This window comes from Asparagus officinalis, chromosome 3 (assembly GCF_001876935.1).
Source record: "Asparagus officinalis chromosome 3, Aspof.V1, whole genome shotgun sequence".
Classification (NCBI taxonomy): Eukaryota; Viridiplantae; Streptophyta; class Magnoliopsida; order Asparagales; family Asparagaceae; genus Asparagus; species Asparagus officinalis.
The window spans coordinates 89,735,905-89,757,604 of record NC_033796.1 but is presented as its reverse complement, the minus strand read 5'-3'; the positions used below and the strand labels follow the sequence as shown (position 1 = coordinate 89,757,604).

The window sequence follows — 21,700 nt, the reverse complement described above, 5'->3', positions numbered from 1 at the left end:
ATGAAATAAATCTAATCTATAAGCATGAAATAAATCTAAGGCAAGAGGGTTCTAGCCTCTTGGCTATTTAAACAAGAAAATAAAATCTAATTACAAGCATGAAAATAAATCTAAACTAGTAAGCAATAAAAGAGAAATAAGAAAAACAAACCTTCAAATTAATCTCCATCTTCATCTTCATCTTCATCATCCAACAAAGAGAAGAAGAGAAAAATTTAAAGTGATGAAAAAATTATTTTATTAATTATAACAAAAAGTTACAAATTTGGAAGGCCTTCTCAATTAAGAGTAGCCCTCCTCTCCAAAAGGAGTTACAAAAATTTTCACACCCTTAACCCCTCACCCTCTACCCCTATTTATAGTAAACAACAATGAATGAGAGCCCTTGGATAAAGACTTAAGCCCTAAGGAATCATTTTTAGCCTTTGAGCTTTTGGGCTTGGATTCTTGGGCCTTTTGCTTGTTGATTTTCCCTTGGGCTTCTTGATTTTTCCTTTAAACTTTGCTTCATTTCTTCATGATTCATGCTTCATTGTTTTGGTTCTGGGCTTTTGCTTCATGGGCTCCTGGCTTGATTTTTGGATTGTTCATAATGCATACAAGAGGTAAGGCTTTGCTTCATGGGCTTTGGAGCTTTTGGCTTTATTAATTCATGGTTTGATTCTTTTGCTTTGGGCTTTTGGATAAATTGGCAATTTGATTTTTCAATGGGCTTCTTGATTTCTCTTTTACTTCATTTCTTCATTAAATCAAGGGCTTTTGATGAGAGATAAGATTTTTTTGGAATTTATTCTTCATTAACCTGTAATTAAAAGAACAAAACAATTATTAGTGGTATATTTATTCATAAAGCATATATAATAAGGGTATAAAATTATAATAAAATATGATTATCAGGAGACAATAACCATTCTCAGCAGAGGGAAACTTTCTAGAATTATCGTAAATAATAATAAAGTTAAGTATTAAATCTTGCTTCATAGAGAAATGGTGACAAGTTAAAATCATACCTCTCGCATTTTCAATTATATTTTTTTATTATTTCAAGTCAAAATATGACACGTAAAAGAAACAGTAAAAAACTAAAATAGTATCACTTTTATTCAAAATAAAAAAGAAGTGATACAAGAAAGTATTGTTCTTGTCAGAGGAACGATAAAATAAATTAAAGTTCAAAGCTCCATCAGGTGAATAGATGTGAGCCGGGACTTTATAGCAGAGAGCTTTTCCTCCTGGGAAGTTCACACTGTCTCTTCAGCTCTTCTCCAGAGCTCATCTTCCTTAGGCACCATAGCAGCACCTTCTTTCTTAGCCTCTTCAAGACCCCAGACTTCCTTATGATAAGTCACAAGAGTTTCTGCAGCTTGGATGTTGAGTGTAGCAGTAATAGCTTCATCTCGATTAAATTCAGTCTTCTACCGGACCAATTCTGCTTGTAAGCGAATAATGGCCTCTTCAGTCTGGCTGATCTTTAAACGAGCAGCCTCTAAAGCAGTCATTGAAATATTTAGTTCCCCTTGCTTTCGAACACTCTGCTTCTGTAAATCTATAACTCGGAGTTCCTTTTTAGCTAAACCACGCTAAAATATTTCATATCATTTCGCCTCTTCAGCCTGGATATCAGCAAAAGTCAATGTAATCTGGGCTTTGATATCCACATGCCCCAGGTCCTCTAAAGCTTTTAAGTTCTCCTCTAGGCGAGTGACAGCCTCGGAGCAACAGTCAATGCATTGAATGTCACCTAAGTATTTGATGCCATTCAGACTATGTATTAAAAGAGACATGTAATACTCAAAGGTGCCTCAACCAGCAGCGATGATCTCCTCTACCTTTTTCATCATATTTTTTAAATGGCCAAGGGAGATCTTGAGCATATCGAGAGCATCTACCGGACTTAAAGAAGTAATGGGAGATAGCACCAAAGTCCTTGAAGTCTCAGAGCCCAGTAGGAAGTGAGTAGGCGATTTCGGTGTGGCGGCCGGCGACTGAATGTTAACGTCTAACTGCGAAGGACTCGACATAAGGGCCATAAGTTCCACTGTTTGAGATGAACTTGGGGCACTTACAGTCACCATCAGAGAGAGAGAAATCGTCAATAGAAGCGAAGAAGTTGTCGTCACTGGTGCAGGAGATGGCTGTGCCAGAGGAGGAATAGTTGTCGGTGCAAGTGGCTAATGCTCTGACGAAGGAGTCATGATAATGGTCCCTTTAGTTGTAGAGATTGGCAAATCTGCATGCAAAAATGGTTGGAACGTAGAAGGAAAATGCATAGAGATTCGAAATGAAATATGCTCACCTGTCAAAGTGGTAGGGATGTAAGTGGATGCTTTGTCTGAAGTAGCCCTTGGCGCATCATTAAAATCAGTGCATTCGTCCAACGAGTCATCTTCAATGCCAACATCGTCATTGTCACTATCGTCATCTCTCTCATCATCGTCATCATGCATGGAGCTCTCATAATTTACTTGTTATTCATCATCTAAAGCAGAAGGTTTCGACGAGCTCATGACAGTAGTTGACTTACAAACAAGCCATGTCGTTGGGCTGGACCTTGTATCCCCTATGGGTGGCATTAATGCTGAATTAGAGGGAGACTGACCCTCGCTGAGCTTTTAAGATTTAGCCACTATAGGCTTATCTACAGGAGGCCTACCCTCTTCAGCTTGGGTAATAGCAGGCTCAACTATTTTTGGCATCGGCTTTACAAGTGGAGGGGCGAGACCTGAAACTTGACCCGGGGCTATTAAAGCAGCAAGGCCTGTTGTCAGGATAGATTCTGCATCCTCTACAAGTGATTCATACCCGCCTTCTTCCTCATCCGGTGGGTGAACAGAAGAGGTAGGACCTCTTAGAGATGGGCCAACTAAAGGAAGCCCAGATTGATGCGAGAGCTCCATAGCGGTCGACTCTCGTTCTTCATCCTCCGCATGCCTTGCTTTGTGGGCGTCTTGCATAAGTTTTAAAGTGGGTGGCTCGAGTGTTAATTTGTGACAGGCTCACTTCTCATATTCACCCTCTTTAGCTGGGTTAAGGGTTCTTTTCCCCTTTGCCTTTTGGCTATGAGTTTCCACTCTTGAAGGTTCCATATCGTGGGTTTCAGATACCCTGTGTTCTCCTTCTTGTGCTGATCACTTCTCTTTCTCGGTAATCACTTCCTTATATGATAAGTACTCGCTAACTCCCCTAGTGTGAGACTTTTTGGTACTCCTCTTGGCATCGTACCATTTTTGAATAGCTTTCAAGAAAGAGGTATAAATTTTATACTCGGGGATTTGTGAAGCAGCCTGATACCAAGTACAAAAGCTCAAAGAAGTATGGACGTTGGGCACTTTGTTTGGCAATTTAAATGTTGCCCCTGTGCTGCCCACCATGGAATAGTACCAGGCTCTTGCCCCTTCGTACACAGTGTCTGTATATGCAAGTGCCAGATTAGGGTTTCTGACATAAATCCATAGCCGAATTGCCGGGAGAAGCGATAAGACTTATATAGTTCAATAAAGCACTTCTTCCCTTGCCGAAAGACAAGGTAGTCCGGACGTATGTTTATAAGCCACTAGAAAGCGTCTCTGCTAAGGGTGGTAAAGGAGTTACGTCCCGGAGTATCCCGATGCATTTCCCCATATGAAGCGCCTTCAAAAGTGGGAAAGATGCAAGCTATCACATAGTTAAAGTCCCGCCTCAATATCTTTTGGAACTTAACTTGATACCAACCAATCCATCGAGCAGTCTCTAATTGCTGGATGATAGGGGCTGAAGTATTATTCGATGTGAGAGTCGACATCAGGGAAGGACGGTGAAGCACAAACCAAGCCACCAAGTAAATATATAACATCGGCACCCGAGGGGTAGGAGTCTGGATAATGGTCTTTCCACCTGATTCCACTTTCCTAACTACGATAAATTTAGAGGATAACTCTCGAAGGCCACTCTGCAGACAGCATATCATAGCCGACAGGAGGTTCAAATGTCGTCCATAATCCAAAAGAACAGCTAGATATAATACTTTAACTGTAATGGCATCTATGGGCCTGGTTAGTACTACACAACGTTTCAACCAAAGTGTGAGAAAACCAGCAAACAAGGCCATGTCAGAAAACGGGATCTCAGCCTGATAGTGAAAACTTTCAAACATAGTGTACACCGGGAAAACATCTTCCTCCGCCTCACAAGTGTAGTGGGTGGTTGATCATTGATACGCTCATGAATTTCTTCTAGTGTACTGGTAGTCAAGCGAGTTACTTCTGTGTCCTTATCATACAAGTTCTGAAAGAGATACTCAGCCCCATTGTCCTTGTTTGACACCACTTGCTCGCTTACTAATAGTTTGTGCACAGATTTGGAAATGACACATTTACTCCCAATAAGTGTCATATATTGCTAGAGCACCATTTTTCAATATTTCCAATTCTTTACTCCCAGGAACAAACTCTTCGTAGGGCAATTCCCCAAATGATAGCCCAAAAACCTCAAACATCTCATGGAGTGCAAAACCTAATTCACCAACAGGAGTGAAAAAGGTGCCGGTATGAGGGTTGTAGAACTCTAGCATGGGGAAAAGGCCACTATAGTTTGGAGAAATTCCGTATCGAGTGGCCAGTATCGGGGTTCTCAGGTCAGAGATCCTAAGGGGCTCCTCTAATTCCTCTAAGACAAAATTTACCATACGAGCCCACCATTCTGTCTCGCCAGAATGAACCCATGTTGGAGCTCTAAAGTATTGAGCGGGGAATTCTCCTAGCACAGTGATAAATTTGCTGATGAACGTGTCCGCCAGTTTAGCAATCTCACCAACAGGATGCTCCTTCTTAACTAAACCAGGCTTCAAAGTCATAAAATAATTGAAGCCAGACGGTTGAACACCGCGATGAGTAAGATGTCCAGAAGCAATACCACCTTGTTCCTAGACAAGTTCTCAATTCATAGATCGCGGAACGGAAGTACATTGATAATAAGAGATCGGCCACATCCGCTCCAGATTTGGTAGAAAAAGGTGACGATCATCGACAGTCCACAACCACTTGTAATTCCCTTTAAACATCCGTTTAGGGTCCATATCAACGGAATCTCTGAAAAGGAAGGTTAGTTTCTTTAAAACTTTACACTCAGCTGTCTCAAACTTGACATCTGTAACCAGCGATCTGAGGGTTTCAGGAGAAGCTTGAATAATAAGTGTGGCCCTTTCTTTGTTAGTATCCTAGAATATAGGATACTCTAAACGAAAACTGAAGAGTTTATTCTTCTCTACACCTCCTGCATGACCAAAGTAATGATTGAAGGAAAGAGGCTTGCTGGAATAGTGCACTACACAAGGAAGGGACAACTAGTTAGTGTGAAGTTAATGATAAGTCCAAAAAGACGTGATTTCAAAACACAGGGGCTAGACCTGCGTTATAACTTTCAAAACGCAGGGTTGAGACATGTGTTGTAATTTCAAAACGCAAGTTCCAGACTTTCGTTGTAAATTCAAAATGTAGGTTCCAAAACCGCGTTCTAAATTTTGAAACGCAGGTTCCAAAACCGCATTCTAAATTTCAAAATGCAAGTTCTCAACCCGTGTTCTAAATTCCAAATGCAGGATCTGGACCCGTGTTCTAAATTAAGAAACACTAAGGATAACCTCTGTGTTTTAATGATGGAACGTGAGTTTTCACTTAGTGTTAATGGTATAAAACTTGTCGAAATAAGTTAAAATCGCACAAGCTTACCATTGACCGAAGGAGCCTGTGGCGGCGGTGCGGTCGCTTGAGCATCACCGGTAGCTTGGGCCGACGGTGCATCCTGAGAAAGGGCGATCTTCAATTTGGAAACGACTTTCTTCCTGGGAGCCATTTCAGTCTTGGTGAAGAAGATGAACGTAAATTGCTAGAGATTGAAACAAAAATCTTCGTTGGGCTCGCTCGAGAAGATGAACAGCAGTAAAAAGTCGAATGACTTTTTATGTGATCCTAACGGTCTAGTTATAGACAGCAGTGAACTGTCAAATCAGAATGAGATTTGAGGAGAAAATTCTGCCCAAACGTAATACGTGCGTTCACACTGAGTCGGTTGAACTCACAGATGCTTAGTTGCGTATCAGAATAAAAAAACGCAAGGCTTCCTCCTGCGTTTCAACTCCAAAAGTGCAGGGTTTTCTCCTGTGTTTCAATTTCAAGAACGCAAGTTCTGCTTATGCGCTAATTCGCCATAACCAACGTGGCTATTATACATCTTCAGATACTTGGAGAGAAGTTAGCAATGGCCATTAAGGTGATGAAAGCTGAGAAGAAACCAATTTACAATAAGAAGCTATGCAGCCTCTTAGATGAGTACAGACAGGTTATAATTGATAACGCTAACACCATCGAGCTCGATCCTTCACGTAACTCATCCTTTCAAATGACTTAACATTCTAACCAAAATTAACAAGGATATTGTTGTAATCATTATCTCAGTTGAGCTAATCAAGAAAGGAGACAAAGTGGGTTCCTCTGAGGCTGCCCTCATTACCAAACTTGGAATAAGGTCCTTCTTATACAGGCTTGTGGTGCTCTCTGTCTGTGACAATGGATCTTTCTTCAGCCCAGAGGTGATCAACCTTATTGAGGATGACCTCATTGACAAGTTTGCAGTTGGTGTTTCTATGGTTGCTTTGTTGTCCTTGGCTCTCTCTTACCCAACTCTTGTAACTGTGCCTCACATGTTCATCAATACCTATAAGAATGTCTTTGATGTTTCTGTCGACACCGAATACACCTTCATACAAGTTGAATGAGTATCTCAAAGATCCAAGTAAATTCGTTTTTTCTATCGCCCCTGCTGCATTAGCTGAGAATGCTGTTATTCCTGCTACCAAAGAAGAAGAACAAGTCGATCCTACTAATGGATCTGAAGACGATGACTTGGACTTTAGCTTGTTTGACTAAGTTCATTGTCATCAAGACATAAAAGTTATCTTGTTTGGTTTAAGGAGAGCAGAACTCCCCTAACTACTTCTACATGTTCGTCGGGAGTGTGAGTTTAATCTTTATCAAAGGAGATCTCAAGGAGGTTAGCAAAGAAGTCACTAAATACAGGAAGTAGAACTGCGACATACAGTAAATTTTTTTTACAATCAAGTTCACGATGTCTTCAAAACAAATATAGTGAACCGTCATTCAACAACAGATCTCAAACTAATTTGGGGATCCAAAGTATTCTAAAAATTCGTTTCAGTCAACCGTGAACTTTCGAAAACTTTAAAGGGGGTTTTGTAGGCTGTCTAAAAATTACTACAGATAGCTGATCCCTATCAAACACCAATGATGGAAGTTATAATCTGATGACTTCCGCATCAACAACTCGACAATGAAGGTTACAATCAAATAATTTTTACATCAACAAATGAAGGCTACAATTAGAAGATTTTCACGTAGATCGAGAAAGTTACAATTCGACGACCTTCACGGCAACCGACGAAAGCTCTAATTTAACAGTCTTTACATTTGATATCGAGAGTTACAATCTAACGACTCTCACATTTCAATGAGCTAAAGAAAAAATTACAAAATAACAATTTCTGTAATGCTTTGACAAAGAGATCACAAGTCAATGATCTCTTCAGTTCAAGATGCAGAACTCATCTCTGTATTTCAGAAGTGAAACCAACTGGCCTCGTTCCAGAATCAAAGCAATGCAAACACACCTTCAACCAAGCTGCCAATGCAGCTTCCAAATCGCTATAAACGCAGCTTCCAAGCTGCCAATGTAGCTTCCAAATGCAGCTTCAAGCTGCCAACAAAGCTTCCAAATCGCTGTAAACGCAGCTTTCAAACGCTACAGACGCTACATTCGAGCTTCCAGACACTGTGTTTGAACGTGGAATTCATACCAAAATGCAGACTTTGCATTTGACTCGCTCAAATACGAGCTGAAAGGTTTTCAGAACCGTTTTCCCACGACTTGAGGGATTTTCGCCCACTTAGGAGCGGATTAAGGGGGCGGTTACACCCCTTAATCCCCCTTCTCAACAAACTCAACTGAGTTAAGGCTGGATTTTTTTATCGGATAAGGGGAGATCTGGCAGTGTTCTTTAGCAACAGAAAATCTTCAGAGATTTAGTACTTGGCTTAAAAAACCGATTTTCGTTTCAAATCAACTCTGTTACAGAGTTGAAACTTGCTCTGAGATTTTAAACTCATTAAGAGTTATTTTCAAACTTGTCACGCAAGTTATTCTTAACATCAATCAAGAGGATTCAACCATGTTCCATGAGTTTAAGCGTTCGGATCGTCAACGAGAAGCAAACTCGATACGAACATCAAGGGAGGCATCTTATCGCTACCATGAAGAACCTAGTTTTAAATAAAGAGGAGGATCTCCGTCGATCCTCTTCTCTTTTGTAAATCGAGAATCCGATTCAAGAAGATTGTAATTTCTTTTTTTTAAGTTAGTTAGAGAGAAATTGTATTGAGAAATTGTATTCATTCTTTGTCTAAGCCAGTTAGAGAGATAATAAAATAAATTATATTCTCAATTTTCTTCTTTCAATTTTCCCACAAACACATAATAAGCCTCTAAATCCATAGGTTGCCCTAGAGGATAAAGTTGTAGTCCCGTGAGGATTTGCAGTGAATATACTCATAAAATTTGATCAACTTTCCACTTTGAAGAAGTCATTATAGAAGTAATTCACTTGATATCTTTAAACAATATAATTAAATCTAGTTTTGACTCAATAAAATATTTTATACATAACTCCAGAGTAAATTTCTTAGAAAATCTTTTTATTTTAGTTATACAAAACTAAGCTCAACTTGGAGACTTCAATTTAAAACTCTGAAAACTTTGTTTCAACCATATCTTAAGGCCTATTAATCCTTTTATTTTCTAAGAGTGTTTGTGTATGTATGTATATGTATATGTATATGTATATGTATATGTATATAAATATACACATATACATAATTGTATTTTTTCTTTCGATATATATACTTTAATCTCTTCATTCTTTAATGATTTTTCTACTTTATCGTGCTTCCTAATGACTATGTAATGAGCTTTAGACCAAGGGATCCCAACCCAATTGAGCTTAGACCATTAAGTAAAGAAATACTATTTAGGATTAGTTACTTAGTCAACTTATGCTTAGTAAGATAGAATTACCTTAGAGTTCAAGATTTTTATTAGTGCTTATTCTCTATACTTTTTTTGAGTTAGTATCTATATATTGAGAAAAGTTTAGATTAAGAGGACATGAGAAATTGTTGCCAACTCTAAGTTATGTGTGAATTGTTTTTTTATTACTCCAAATAAAATTCTAAGTTAGAGCTATAGTAAAGTATACTAACTAGAAAATTATTTCTAAAAAAATTATTTCGAGTTATCATAATAGGCTAACTTGAGTATAAACTAACTAAAAATTAGAAAGTTTAAAAAAATTATCAAGAAAGTTAATTATTAATTAATTTTATCAAGTTGAAAAGTGACAATTTTTTAAGGGAAAGAAAAAAAAGGATAAAAGGAAGGTTAAAAGAAAGAGAAAAGATGACTAATTCTCACCCCCACACCTAAATTTAGTATTGTCTTCAATACAAGCTAAATGATGTAAAAAATAAAGTAGATAGGATTTGAAGCACTTACATGTGTACGATCGACCTTAAATAATGATAAAATGATAAATATTGCAATTACCTTTAATTCCGATGGATAGGAGCATGCAACCAAAAATCTTTTTCATTTTTTCTTTGTTCTGCCAAAGCAAAAGAAACTCTCCGAATGAGAGAAGAACACATTTTTATTCTTATTTTTAAGCTTATTATTGTGTTTTTTTGTTTAGCTTGATGAAACCCAGAATAAAGATACAGAATAAAGAAGTGGAAATAAAAAACTCATATTCTACACCAACACTTACCTTATTGCTAGAAATTCATCCTTAAATTTTAAAAAATCTAAAATGATAAACTCTATGATGTGATTGAGTTCTGCGCTCTCCAAGATTTTTAATAATTTCTACAGCATATGATGGCTTGTTGGTAGAGGGTCATGCATCTTACTTTTCAATATCGATTAATTAGAAAATAGTCTCAGATTTGAACTTAGGTTCTACATGAATGAAAGTTTACCCTAACAAAACTATCTCTTCTTTGAACATTTCCTCAAATCCAAGGTTTATGGTGAAGGCATGATAGGTTGATTTTTCCATATGTTCTAGGAACATAAGTTAATCAGTAATGAGTTCTTCGAAGCTGAGATTAGTGAAACTTGTGTATAAATCAGTGTTTTCTTCTTAGTGACTTGTTCTTATTCTAACTCCTTTAGCAGCTTAATTTCTTCATGAGAGATCTCCTCAAAACTCAGGTCTGGTTCACACTCTTCTTCTAACTCTTTGCTTAATGTTCCCTGAATGAAGTTTACTTCTTGGGGTTGATTTGACAGATCACTTGGCTATTTTCCTGGACTGGAAATGTTAAAATCTATAGTCATATTCCCAAAAGATAACTTTATTTGACCAGTTTTATAGTTAATCAAAGCATTTAAAGTGGCTAAGAATGGTCTTCTTAACATAATAGGACTTTGACAATTGAGATTAGAATTAGTTATATTTTCAAGACTATAAAATCAATAGAAAATATAAACCCCCAACCTTAATTAGAAGATCTTTTTATCCCTCCCTTATGTATCTTCACAGATTTATCAACTAATTGGAGGATGCATCTAGTTTGTTTTGGTTTTTCTGCTCCTAGGTGTTAATAGACTAAATAAGGAAGAATATTTATACTAGTTCCTAAGTCTAGAAATGTCTTATCAATAAAGATATTTCCTATGATGGACAACTTGGATTCTTATATTTTAGGGGCATAACGTTTTAAAGAATATCATTGATATCAGCAGCTAAAAAGACTATGTTCTCTTTTCTTAGTGCATAAATCCTTCAAGAATTTTCCATAAGATGAGATTTGCTGGATGACATCTAGGGATATTGACTGACCTCTTCTCCATCTGAGAAGAAATTTTCCTAAGTCTAAGTCTATCTGGAAAGAAAGCAGCTAACTCATACCTATCTAGATTGAGCTCCAGTTTGATATTAGGATTTTGGTCATTAGTAGAAGATGGTAATTGCATAACGTTATCAAAAAGAGGGAGTGTTCATTCAAGTTCAACAGATAAGATAGAAGAATGAGAAACTTCATTAGGAAACATTTTAACTTGGTTATTAATCTATTTTTCTCACTTTAATATGAGGATTGCGTTAACTTGAGCTAGATTAGATTGATTTGGTCTCTTATCTTTAGGATTCTTGACTGGCTGATCGGGAATATTCCTTTTATTCTTTCACTCTCTACGCTAGCTAGTTATCCTAACTGAGTTCATAATCTAGCTATAGCTTGAGTGTTGCCATGATACTTGCATAAAAAATTCAGAATGTTTGATGATTGAGTCAACGTGGTGGTAGATTGTGTAGATGCCTTTATCATAGATTCTAATGCTTACTCTATGACACTGAATCATTTCTCATGTAAAAATTTGGTGGAACAGAGTTGATAGATTGATTATGAGGAGACTAATTTTGGTATGGAAAGAATTTCATTTATGAATATTGTTGTGTGTGTTGAATGGACCCGCGTTCCCCTAGGAAATTGTGAAACTGAAGAGAGTCAAATTTAGATTTCCTAAGAAATTTTCCTAATTCATAGAAAATAAAGATGATTTCTCCAACCCAAATTATAATTTGGAGGAAATAGATCATGTCTAGAATGCTAGCATGCAACATTCATCTGTCTGAGTGGTTGGTTGTTTCCTTAAATAGGACATTCCTCTGAAATATGAATCAAAGATAAGCAATTATGACATCCTGGTTGATATGAGCATGAGCTCAACCTTTGGTTTCTAAGGCTTCTAATCGATGTATGATTATAGTCATCTTTGTTTTAGAGGGTATGTTCGACTCTAAGGACAAACCACTAAATTTAGTTAAGGAACTGATGAAGTTGCTCTTATCATATTGTTCTCATTGCATGATTTTTCCAAATAAGATCTCTAAAAGTTTCCAAGCTTCATCAATATTTTTCTTTATGAAATCCCCTTGACACGTAAATTCTAAGGATGTCTTTGAAGAATAATTCAATCCTTTATAGATAATTTAGCATAAATGCTATTTCTTTAAATCATGATGAGGACATTGGATAAGAAAATCCATAAATCTATCAAGATACTGCATATTGTTCCTAAAATTTGTGGGTAATCTATATAACTACTTTCTAGTCCTATCTTTTAAAGCAAAGGGGATAAAATTTGAGCTTAGTCGCACCCTTAGATAACTCTCTAGTTTTTATTATAAGACAGACTTTCTCAACTCATATACAAAATGTAAGCATCTTTAGACTCGCATCCTAAAAATTTGGAAAGTATATTTATAAAGTAAGGTCTAAGCCCGTAATTAATACTATTAACATTTAGAAATCTAATGCAAGATGGGTTGCATTCCTAGTATGATAACTAATGTGTTGTGAAAATATTATTGAGATTACAAGTGCACAATCAAGTCATAGTAGAGTACAATATCAATCCCATAAGGAATGTGTGTAGGAAATATTATGACATTGATCATACAACTGTGTGTGGACAATTATGAGTGAAAATGAAGAGATATAAAGAGTTTGTGATTATTTACAAATAAAAGAAAACTAGAAAAGAGGGGAGAAAGAGCGTAACTATAAAGGCAAATGAGAACAAACAAATGGGAAAATAAAGAGAATAGAATAGAACAATAATCAAGAAGATAAGATAATAATCAAAAAGAGCAAAATTAAAGCAAGTAGGGTGGAGGAAAATCAAGTAGATAAGATAGGCATTTAGAATTGAATTTACTAGTTAATTTCATTTAGGAATTATGAACTACTCTCTTTTTATCACATTTTACTTTAGATTTATTATGCATAGACTATCAAACCACTTAAGAAAAACATAACCTATCAAATAATCATCCAAGTAAAATTACTATTCATGAAAAGAATAACCATTAGATAGTAATCCTAAAATTCATAAGCATAACATGTTAAACCACTATTCATGAAAAGAATAACCATTAGATATTAATCCTAGATAAATATAGATTATGAAATTCTTCTTCTATCAATTAGTTCTCTAGTTGATTATCCTAAACATGATCATTTTGAACGCAATAGAGTAATCCAAAAATCATAAAAAAATCAAAGTAGTTTCATACAATTCTAGAATTCCTATAAAATTTAGTTGCACAATTTTAAAAATAAAAATTAAAAAATAAAATCTAGACTTGAGAGCATAAAAGAAAGAGAATAAAAATAAAAACTAATCGTAAAGAGAAGAACAGGATTAAGAAAATAAAGATCTAAAGTAAGCGGATAAAAGTAAATCTATACTATAAGAAATGCAAGAAAATATATTCTACAAAGCATAAAAATCGATAATAAAAATAAAAGAGCATGAAGGTAAATCTAACCTATAAGACACGAAGTAATTATAATCTACCAACATAAAAATAAAGAGAGAAGAAAATCCTAAAATATAAATTTCTAGAGCAAGAAAATAAAAAAGATAAATGAAAACTTAAATGCAAGTAGTTGGCTCCTTAAAAGCAAATCTTCATCTTCATCTCATCAATAAAGAAGAAGAAAAGAAATTTAAAAGATAGAAATTTTTTCTTATTAATTGTAAATGAAGTTTATAATTTTGGAAGGTCTTCTCAATTAAGAGTAAAACTCCTCTACAGATCGAGTTTTTATAAAATTTTTCACATACTAAACCCTCGCTCTCTACCCCTATTTATAGAATACATCAATCAATATTAGCCCTTAAATCAAACTTAACCCCCAAGTAAAATAATTTTAGTCTTTAATTTGTAACTGTTTTTTGGGTGTTGACACTGGTATTGATATTGATATCAATACTAATAATGATATAGGTATCAATGCTGGTATCAATATTGATATCGATGTAAGTATCGATACTTATATCAGTACGTCTTTGATTTTGAATTTGGCTGAAATTCTTCGACTCTTTGGGCTTCAATGGGCTACTTGAATTGATCTTTGGCTTCAATAAAGGTAGAAAATTGAGTTCTTTGTGCTCTTATTTATTAAATCTTCATTAAACTGCACATTAAGATAAAACACTTATTAGCAGATATTTTATTCAAAATAAAATAGATAATGAGGACATAAAAGTATAATAAAATATAATGATTAATAACACATATCCTAAAGCATAGCAGGATAAGCCATTTTTTATTCAAATTTAAATATTTTGTATTATCACTAATCAAAACTTGCATACACTAAAAAAACATTTTTTGTATTGTTTTATTTATAAAACCTACGAAAAAGATCTAAAAATAATACTTTTTTGTTTTGCTTTTGAAGAACTAAAAAAGATCTAAAGACTTTTGTAAAATTAAATTAAGGAGAAATGAAAAAATTAACTAAACAAATTAAAAGACAAACAACTTGATCAATCACTCCTAATTTCTAAGGTTAAGTCTAAACTCCACTAGATCTGCTCCTAACCAAAAGCTTTTTTAGTAGACAAATTCAAGTTTACTTGACAAGTTAAACATTTAAGGGAAGGACTAGAGGAAGGTCTGAGATCATTTAAGATCTTTGTTTCTTGTATGGAGTCTTACGCAACCCATAAACCTTGCCTTAGACACCAATGGAGTTAAGTAAATTTGAACCTATTTACTTAAAAATTTCTTATTTCCTATTGGTTAACATCTAATGAGTTTTAAGGCTTAGATTTTTGTAATGAGAAATTAAGTGAATTTTGAGCTAAGGAAAGGATGATGAAATCCCTTACCTTATCTTGATTTGGTCTTTTGCCTTTAGAAATATTTTTAAGTGTGTGGCACAAGTCAAAATGCTTAACATCACTTTGGTGATTCCTAGTAACTCTATGAAAATGCAACATTAAGAGATAGAAATAACTACAAGTGCATGCCAAAAAAGTATTTCTTTAAATAGGTCCACACAAACTAACAAATATGAGAAAGAGAGCTTTTGTTTGAATTATTATCCTGTTTAAAAGTTCTTCCAGTTTTATCTGGATTTTATTATGCTAAACAAAAGAATCTTTTTAATTACATAATTTTCGTTAATTGTGAGAATCCTAACTAAATGATGAAATTCAAAATCATAGAAAAAAGAATTCACCTTTGCAAGGGATTGGCCCGCTCTTGAAGCAAATCTTTTTCTTTAATCTTCAATCCTCTTCAAAATATAAGTACTTTCCACAATAACAACACCGAAAATTGATGTGTTCTAATTATAAAACATTACAAGTGTACAACCAGCATGTGTAGCATGTAAGTATTGATCCCATGAGGAGGAAGAATTATTGGAAATCAAAGGCTACCCCCTGAAGGGTGCCAATGAAAAGACGTGCTTTAATGGCATCGCTACCCACTACATTTCTAGTTTGTTGGTGGAAATAATAGATATGCTGGTTCAGGGACCCTTTTCCATCAAACGCGTGAACCGTTAGTGACTTAAACTTCATCGGATAGGGAACCAAATGCCATTTGACGGGCTAAGTTTCAGTGATTCCAGCCTTCTTGAGCTATGTTCGTTAAGAAAGAATGTTGAGCTACTTTTGAATATCTTCTAGGGCTTTGGCCTCCTTATTTGTTTTGAATGTAGCGTAGCCTCTGACCATGCATGTTCAGAGTCTGCATCATCCTGCTCTTCTTGATTGTCTTCAAGAGGATTCTTGCTAAGTGCCTTTTTTCTTTTGAACAACTTGCCTGAGGATGAGAGGCTAATAGAAGTTGCTTAACCATCTCTTCTAGCTATTCGATTGGTTCGTCTGAATCTTTCTTCTGAATCACCATTTGAGTCAGAATGTGTTCTCGATCTGCCGTGTCTATCGCCCATTGTCATTCTTGACTTGAACTAGGGGTTGGATTCAATGATATGGCGGAGTTGGATCCGCTAGAAGTGGGTTGATTCATCTGGGATGATGACTGTGATGTTCGCATTAGGATGGAGGAGTAGTCAAAAGGAATAGCCGTCCTTTTCCTTAGCTTGGTGTTGCGATATACTCCATCGGTTTCTGGTAGAATAGGTCCAATGCTGGAGAGTATACTAGATAAGGTGAGTTATCTGAACTTTCCTCATCGTCTCTAGAAGCCACACTTGTCGTGTTGACAATGAGCAATTGCATTTTTCTCCTTCGAGTGAGTCGTCGTTGTTTAGTCCAAACTTCTGAAAGCTCATGAACATGACTAAGATGGTTGAAGATTATTTCTTTGCATTGGTAACGCTTTTGAATGATCGAGATCACTTCTCTGAGGGTCGCGCTATGTTGACACTAGCGAGCTCTCTTCAGAGTTATGAATTCTCTCAAGTCAGCATTGGTGCTAACTTCGCTAGTTTTGGCCTTGGAATGTGAACATCGCTTATGGTGACGTTGGCTAGAAATTTTTCCAGCAGAATCATGGATGATGATGTTATTCCTTTAAGGAAAATGGATGAGGAATAACCCCCATTCTTTGCTTCTATCGGAGACTGAAGCTCGAGATCAGATGTGATAACATATTGATCAAAGTTCGTTTAGCTTCCAGCACAACCCAAACTATCTTCGGCAAAGGTGGGCTTTCCACACACGGGGGTCGTTTCAGACCTGAGATTCGAACTACGGTGAATTTTACGACAATTGCATACAATTGTTGTTGCAGAGATTTTGTTCTTGGAAATTGATTCATCAAACTTCACTTGATCAACTTTAATAACCAGCATTTTAGCAAAAGACCCAAGGGTCTTAGTGTCGGTGTGCGACACAATCTTCTCGTCGGATGAGAAGGATGTCCCCAGCGGAGTCACCATCCAATTTTGAGTTCTTTTGAATTGTAATTGGCATAGATTACAATAAAAGAAATATAATGAAATGAAGAAAAAATTTATTTTTTTCTGGGTTCTTTTCCATGTGTTGGTGGAGCGTCGATCTTGTACTCCGTTGACTAGCCGACTAAGATGATTGGTCTTTTTGCTGTTGATGAGGATCAAATTTCTTAGAAGCTAGCTCAATCTTCTCTAAGCAATACTTCTCAACAGAATAGAAAATGTATGCCTCTGCACGTATATATCTCTGCACTAGCGTCTGTGTGTATATCTCTCTATGTGTGTCTCTTGTCTCTTGTGTCTCTCATGTCTCCAAAGTCGATGATCTCCTCTCCTTTTATAGGCTAAAAGAGAGATTTAATGGTCCCTTTAAATGTGGATTAAGTGACTATTAAAGTAGGAGTTAGTAGGGAGCGGTTATGCCCTGAAACTAGCTCTAAAACGGCTATTTGGGCAAATTTTGTAGGCTAGGCAAAGTTCGCTGAAGTCATGGGCGAAGGTCTCTTCGGACGTGGGTGACTTAGTCCAGGTGGGTGAAGTTCGTTATTTTGTGAACTTCACCTATGAGTTCGAATTTAGCTCATAATTCGACTCTGGGTTTGGCCGACTGATGATGCCTTTCGGCTTGATGTGAGGCGTATTGTCGGGGTCGACTAGTGTTTGACCTGGTTCGCTCGATATGAGTTGCTTGGTGAGGTTCGCTTCAATCATCAGGTGATCTTCACTGTAGCTTATTGTGGGCTTGACTTTGGGGCCATTCGAAGTGTTTAGCCCATGGGCGTTCACTTCTTGGATCCTCAGTGAAAATATATTTTGACCATCTACAGCTATCTAACAATGCACACTCCTTGTTTGCAGATAAAGGGTCCATTCAATTTGACTGGACAGATTTAGAGGAGAAAGAGAGTGTCAACTATCACACTAATGCTCACATCATCGAACCTGATGAATCCGCCTGAGGAGACGACGTAGGTGGATCTTCTTATTGTGAGTTGTAATCAGTCCAAGGATTGTTAGTTAGTAGAATTCTAATTAGAGTAGAATACTAGTTAGTAGATAGGTTTCTAGTTATTGGATAAGATTAGAGTTGTGATCTTAATCCTATATATATGTAAACAATTGTTGAGTTTAAAAGAACGAAAATAAAACTTCATTAAGATTTCCTCCTGCTTAAATTTCGGCATGTGTACATCTTCCAAAACAGAGAACTGGATCTCTGTTTGCTGCTGCGATTGCCTTGATGAAGAATCCAGTTTTCCATGGAAGAAGCAAGCATATCGACACACGTTTTCACTTCATTCGTGAGTGTGTTGAGCGAGGACAGATTAAAGTGGAGTTCGTGAGCACGAGCGAGCAGCGAGCGGATATTCTCACGAAGGCACTAGCAAGGGTGAAGTTCATCGAGATGCGGGAACTTCTAGGAGTAAGGGACTTGGAATCTCGTCCAGATTAAGGGGGAGAATGTGAGTTGTAATCAGTCCAAGGATTGTTAGTTAGTAGAATTCTAATTAGAGTAGAATACTAGTTAGTAGATAGGTTTCTAGTTATTGGATAAGATTAGAGTTGTGATCTTAATCCTATATATATGTAAACAATTGTTGAGTTTAAAAGAACGAAAATAAAACTTCATTAAGATTTCCTCCTGCTTAAATTTCGGCATGTGTACATCTTCCAAAACAGAGAACTGGATCTCTGTTTGCTGCTGTTGTTCGGTCCCAGAAAAAAGGCTCCCAGGTTCGGTTTTGGTTTGTAAACGAGTACAGCCTCTGTTTTTTTCTTTCGGCCAATACAAAGGAAGGTTCTGCTTGTTTAATTCCTGCAGTCACACTACCATCAAGATTCGGCCACTTGAAGCCAATATTTCTTTTGTGTTTGCAAATTAAGAAGCTTAGGCCGATCCTATTGAAAGCCAACAAGTGGTATCAGAGCGGTGTATGCCTAAGTACCAACCAAGATCTGAAGAGATGACGAGTTCGGAGAAGATGACGACCAAGGTGGGTTCGCTCACTCTTCAATATCCGATGTTATCGAGGGACAACTATGCTTCGTGGGCAATCAAGATGAAAGTCTACATGAAGGCTCAAGACGTGTGGGATGCCATTGAGCCCGCGGCAGGCGCGTCCGTGGAACACAGGAAGGATCAGATGGCGTTGGCGGCCATCTACCAGGGGATTCCTGAAGAGACTTTGATGGTGATCGCAGAGAAGCAAACGGCAAAAGAGGCATGGGAGACGTTGAAAACAATGCATCTAGGAGCGGATCGTGTGAGGAACGCGAAGGTGCAGACCTTGAAGTCCGAGTTCGAACTTCTCCGGATGAAGGAGAATGACAACGTCGACGATTTTTCGACGAAGTTGACAGGAGTCGTCAACAAGATCCGGGCTTTAGGCGGCGAGATGGAGGAGAACTACGTCGTCAGAAAGCTACTTCGGGCGGTACCGGAGAGATTCCTTACTATCGTCTCCACGATTGAACAGTTCGGGGACATCGACGACATGACACTCGAGGAGGCGATCGGGCGCCTCAAAGCCCACGAGGAGAGGGCACGTGTTTTTCGAAACAACGTCGACGATCACCTATTGTTGACGCATGCGGAGTGGCAAGCAAGGAGCAAGAAGAACGGCGGAGGCTTCCTCTCAACACCTACAACCAATGATGGCAGCGGTCGAGGACGAGGTCGCGGGGCCGGTCGTGGGCGTGGCCGTGGCCAAAGAGGCCGAGGCGGACAGCAGTACCACGGCAGCGGACAGCAGTACCACGGCAGCGGACAGCAGTACCACGGCAGCGGACAGCAGTACCACGGCAGCGGACAGCAGTACCACGGCAGCGGACAGCAGTACCACGGCAGCGGACAGCAGTACCACGGCAGCGGACAGCAGTACCACGGAGGCCGCGGAGGGGAGCACGGCGGCCAGGCAGGCCGAGGCGGCTTCGGCGGCAGAGGAGGACGTCCAGGAGGTGGTTTCGGCCATGGTGGTGCAGCTCGCCAGGAGGGGGAGAGTAGCACAAGCGGTGGTCGAGACAAATCCAACATCAAATGCTTCAATTGCGGAGTATACGGGCACTTTCAGTCGGAGTGTCACAAGCAACGCCGCAACAATGAACAGGAGGCTCATCTCACCCGTGCATATGACGAGGAGCCAACCTTGATGATGGCTATGTTAGAAGAATCATCAAGGGTCGTGTTACTTAATGAGGAGAAGGTGATGCCGGATTTGCTTACAGCGGGGGAGGCACATGTTGACAACAACACATGGTATCTTGACAACGGAGCTAGCAATCACATGACCGGCCACCGAGACAAGTTTAAGGAGCTCGACGAGAACATCAAGGGAACCGTCAAGTTTGGTGATGGATCCGCGGTAGAGATCAAGGGGAAAGGCTCAATCCTCTTTCAGTGCAACAACGGCGATCAAAGGCTACTACCTGAGGTATATTATATTCCAAGTTTGAAATCTAACATTATTAGCCTTGGTCAGATGACTGAAGATGGAAGCAACGTTGTTATTTCTGGTGAGTTCCTGAGGGTGTTTGATAGGAACGGTGCACTCTTGATGAGGGTGACACGTTCAACTAACCGATTGTACAGGATAGAGTTAAAAACTTGCAAGCCGGCGTGTTTGATGGCGAACATTAACGATCCAGCTCGCCTTGGGCATGTCAATTTCTTCGCCCTCAAGATGATGACTGATAAGAGGATGGCTTCCGGGTTGCCGAAGATCTTGCACCCGAATCAACTATGCGAAGGATGCCTTGTCGCCAAGCAAGCAAGACTGCCATTCCCTTCACAAGCAAATTTCAGAGCTCAGAAGCCGCTGGAGTTACTACATGCTGATCTATGTGGTCCTATCACCCCATCTACACTTGCTGGGAACAACTACTTCCTTCTTATCGTTGATGATTTCAGCCGATGGATGTGGGTATACATGTTGAAGGCCAAGAGTCAAGCTTGTGAAACCTTCAAGAAGTTCAAAACAGTGGTTGAAAACGCATGTGACCACAAGGTGAAGACATTGAGGACGGATCGTGGTGGCGAGTTCTTGTCAAAGGAGTTCACCAAGTTTTGTGAAGACTACGGCATCAAGCGTCATCTCACTGCACCGTACACCCCGCAGCAAAACGGTGTAGCTCGCCTTGGGCATGTCAATTTCTTCGCCCTCAAGATGATGACTGATAAGAGGATGGCTTCCGGGTTGCCGAAGATCTTGCACCCGAATCAATTATGCGAAGGATGTCTCGTCGCCAAGCAAGCAAGACTGCCATTCCCTTCACAAGCAAATTTCAGAGCTCAGAAGCCGCTGGAGTTACTACATGCTGATCTATGTGGTCCTATCACCCCATCTACACTTGCTGGGAACAACTACTTCCTTCTTATCGTTGATGATTTCAGCCGATGGATGTGGGTATACATGTTGAAGGCCAACTTATCGTTGATGATTTCAGTCGATGGATGTGGGTATACATGTTGAAGGCCAAGAGTCAAGCTTGTGAAACCTTCAAGAAGTTCAAAACAGTGGTTGAAAACGCATGTGACCACAAGGTGAAGACATTGAGGACGGATCGTGGTGGCGAGTTCTTGTCAAAGGAGTTCACCAAGTTTTGTGAAGACTACGGCATAAAGCGTCATCTCACTGCACCGTACACCCCGCAGCAAAACGGTGTAGTGGAGAGGCGTAACCGCACGGTGATGGACATGGCGAGAAGCCTACTTAAGAGCATGCATATGCCTGGAACCATGTGGGGCGAAGCGGTGAGGCACGCGGTGTACATCCTCAACCGACTACCAACCAAGGCGTTGCACGACCACACACCCTACGAAGCTTGGTTTGGTAAGAAACCCCACCTAGAACACTTGAGAGTTTTTGGATGTA

At 38.5% G+C, this 21,700-nt stretch overlaps 1 protein-coding gene and 1 pseudogene across 1 annotated transcript; both read left to right on the top strand.

Annotated features, from left to right (window-relative positions):
* LOC109835418 lies at nucleotides 6,235-6,902 on the top strand (annotated as a pseudogene).
* LOC109835417 lies at nucleotides 18,794-21,298 on the top strand. Its single transcript, XM_020403391.1, has one exon. The coding sequence runs from the start codon at nucleotides 18,794-18,796 to the stop codon at nucleotides 21,296-21,298; it is 2,505 nt and encodes an 834-aa protein (XP_020258980.1).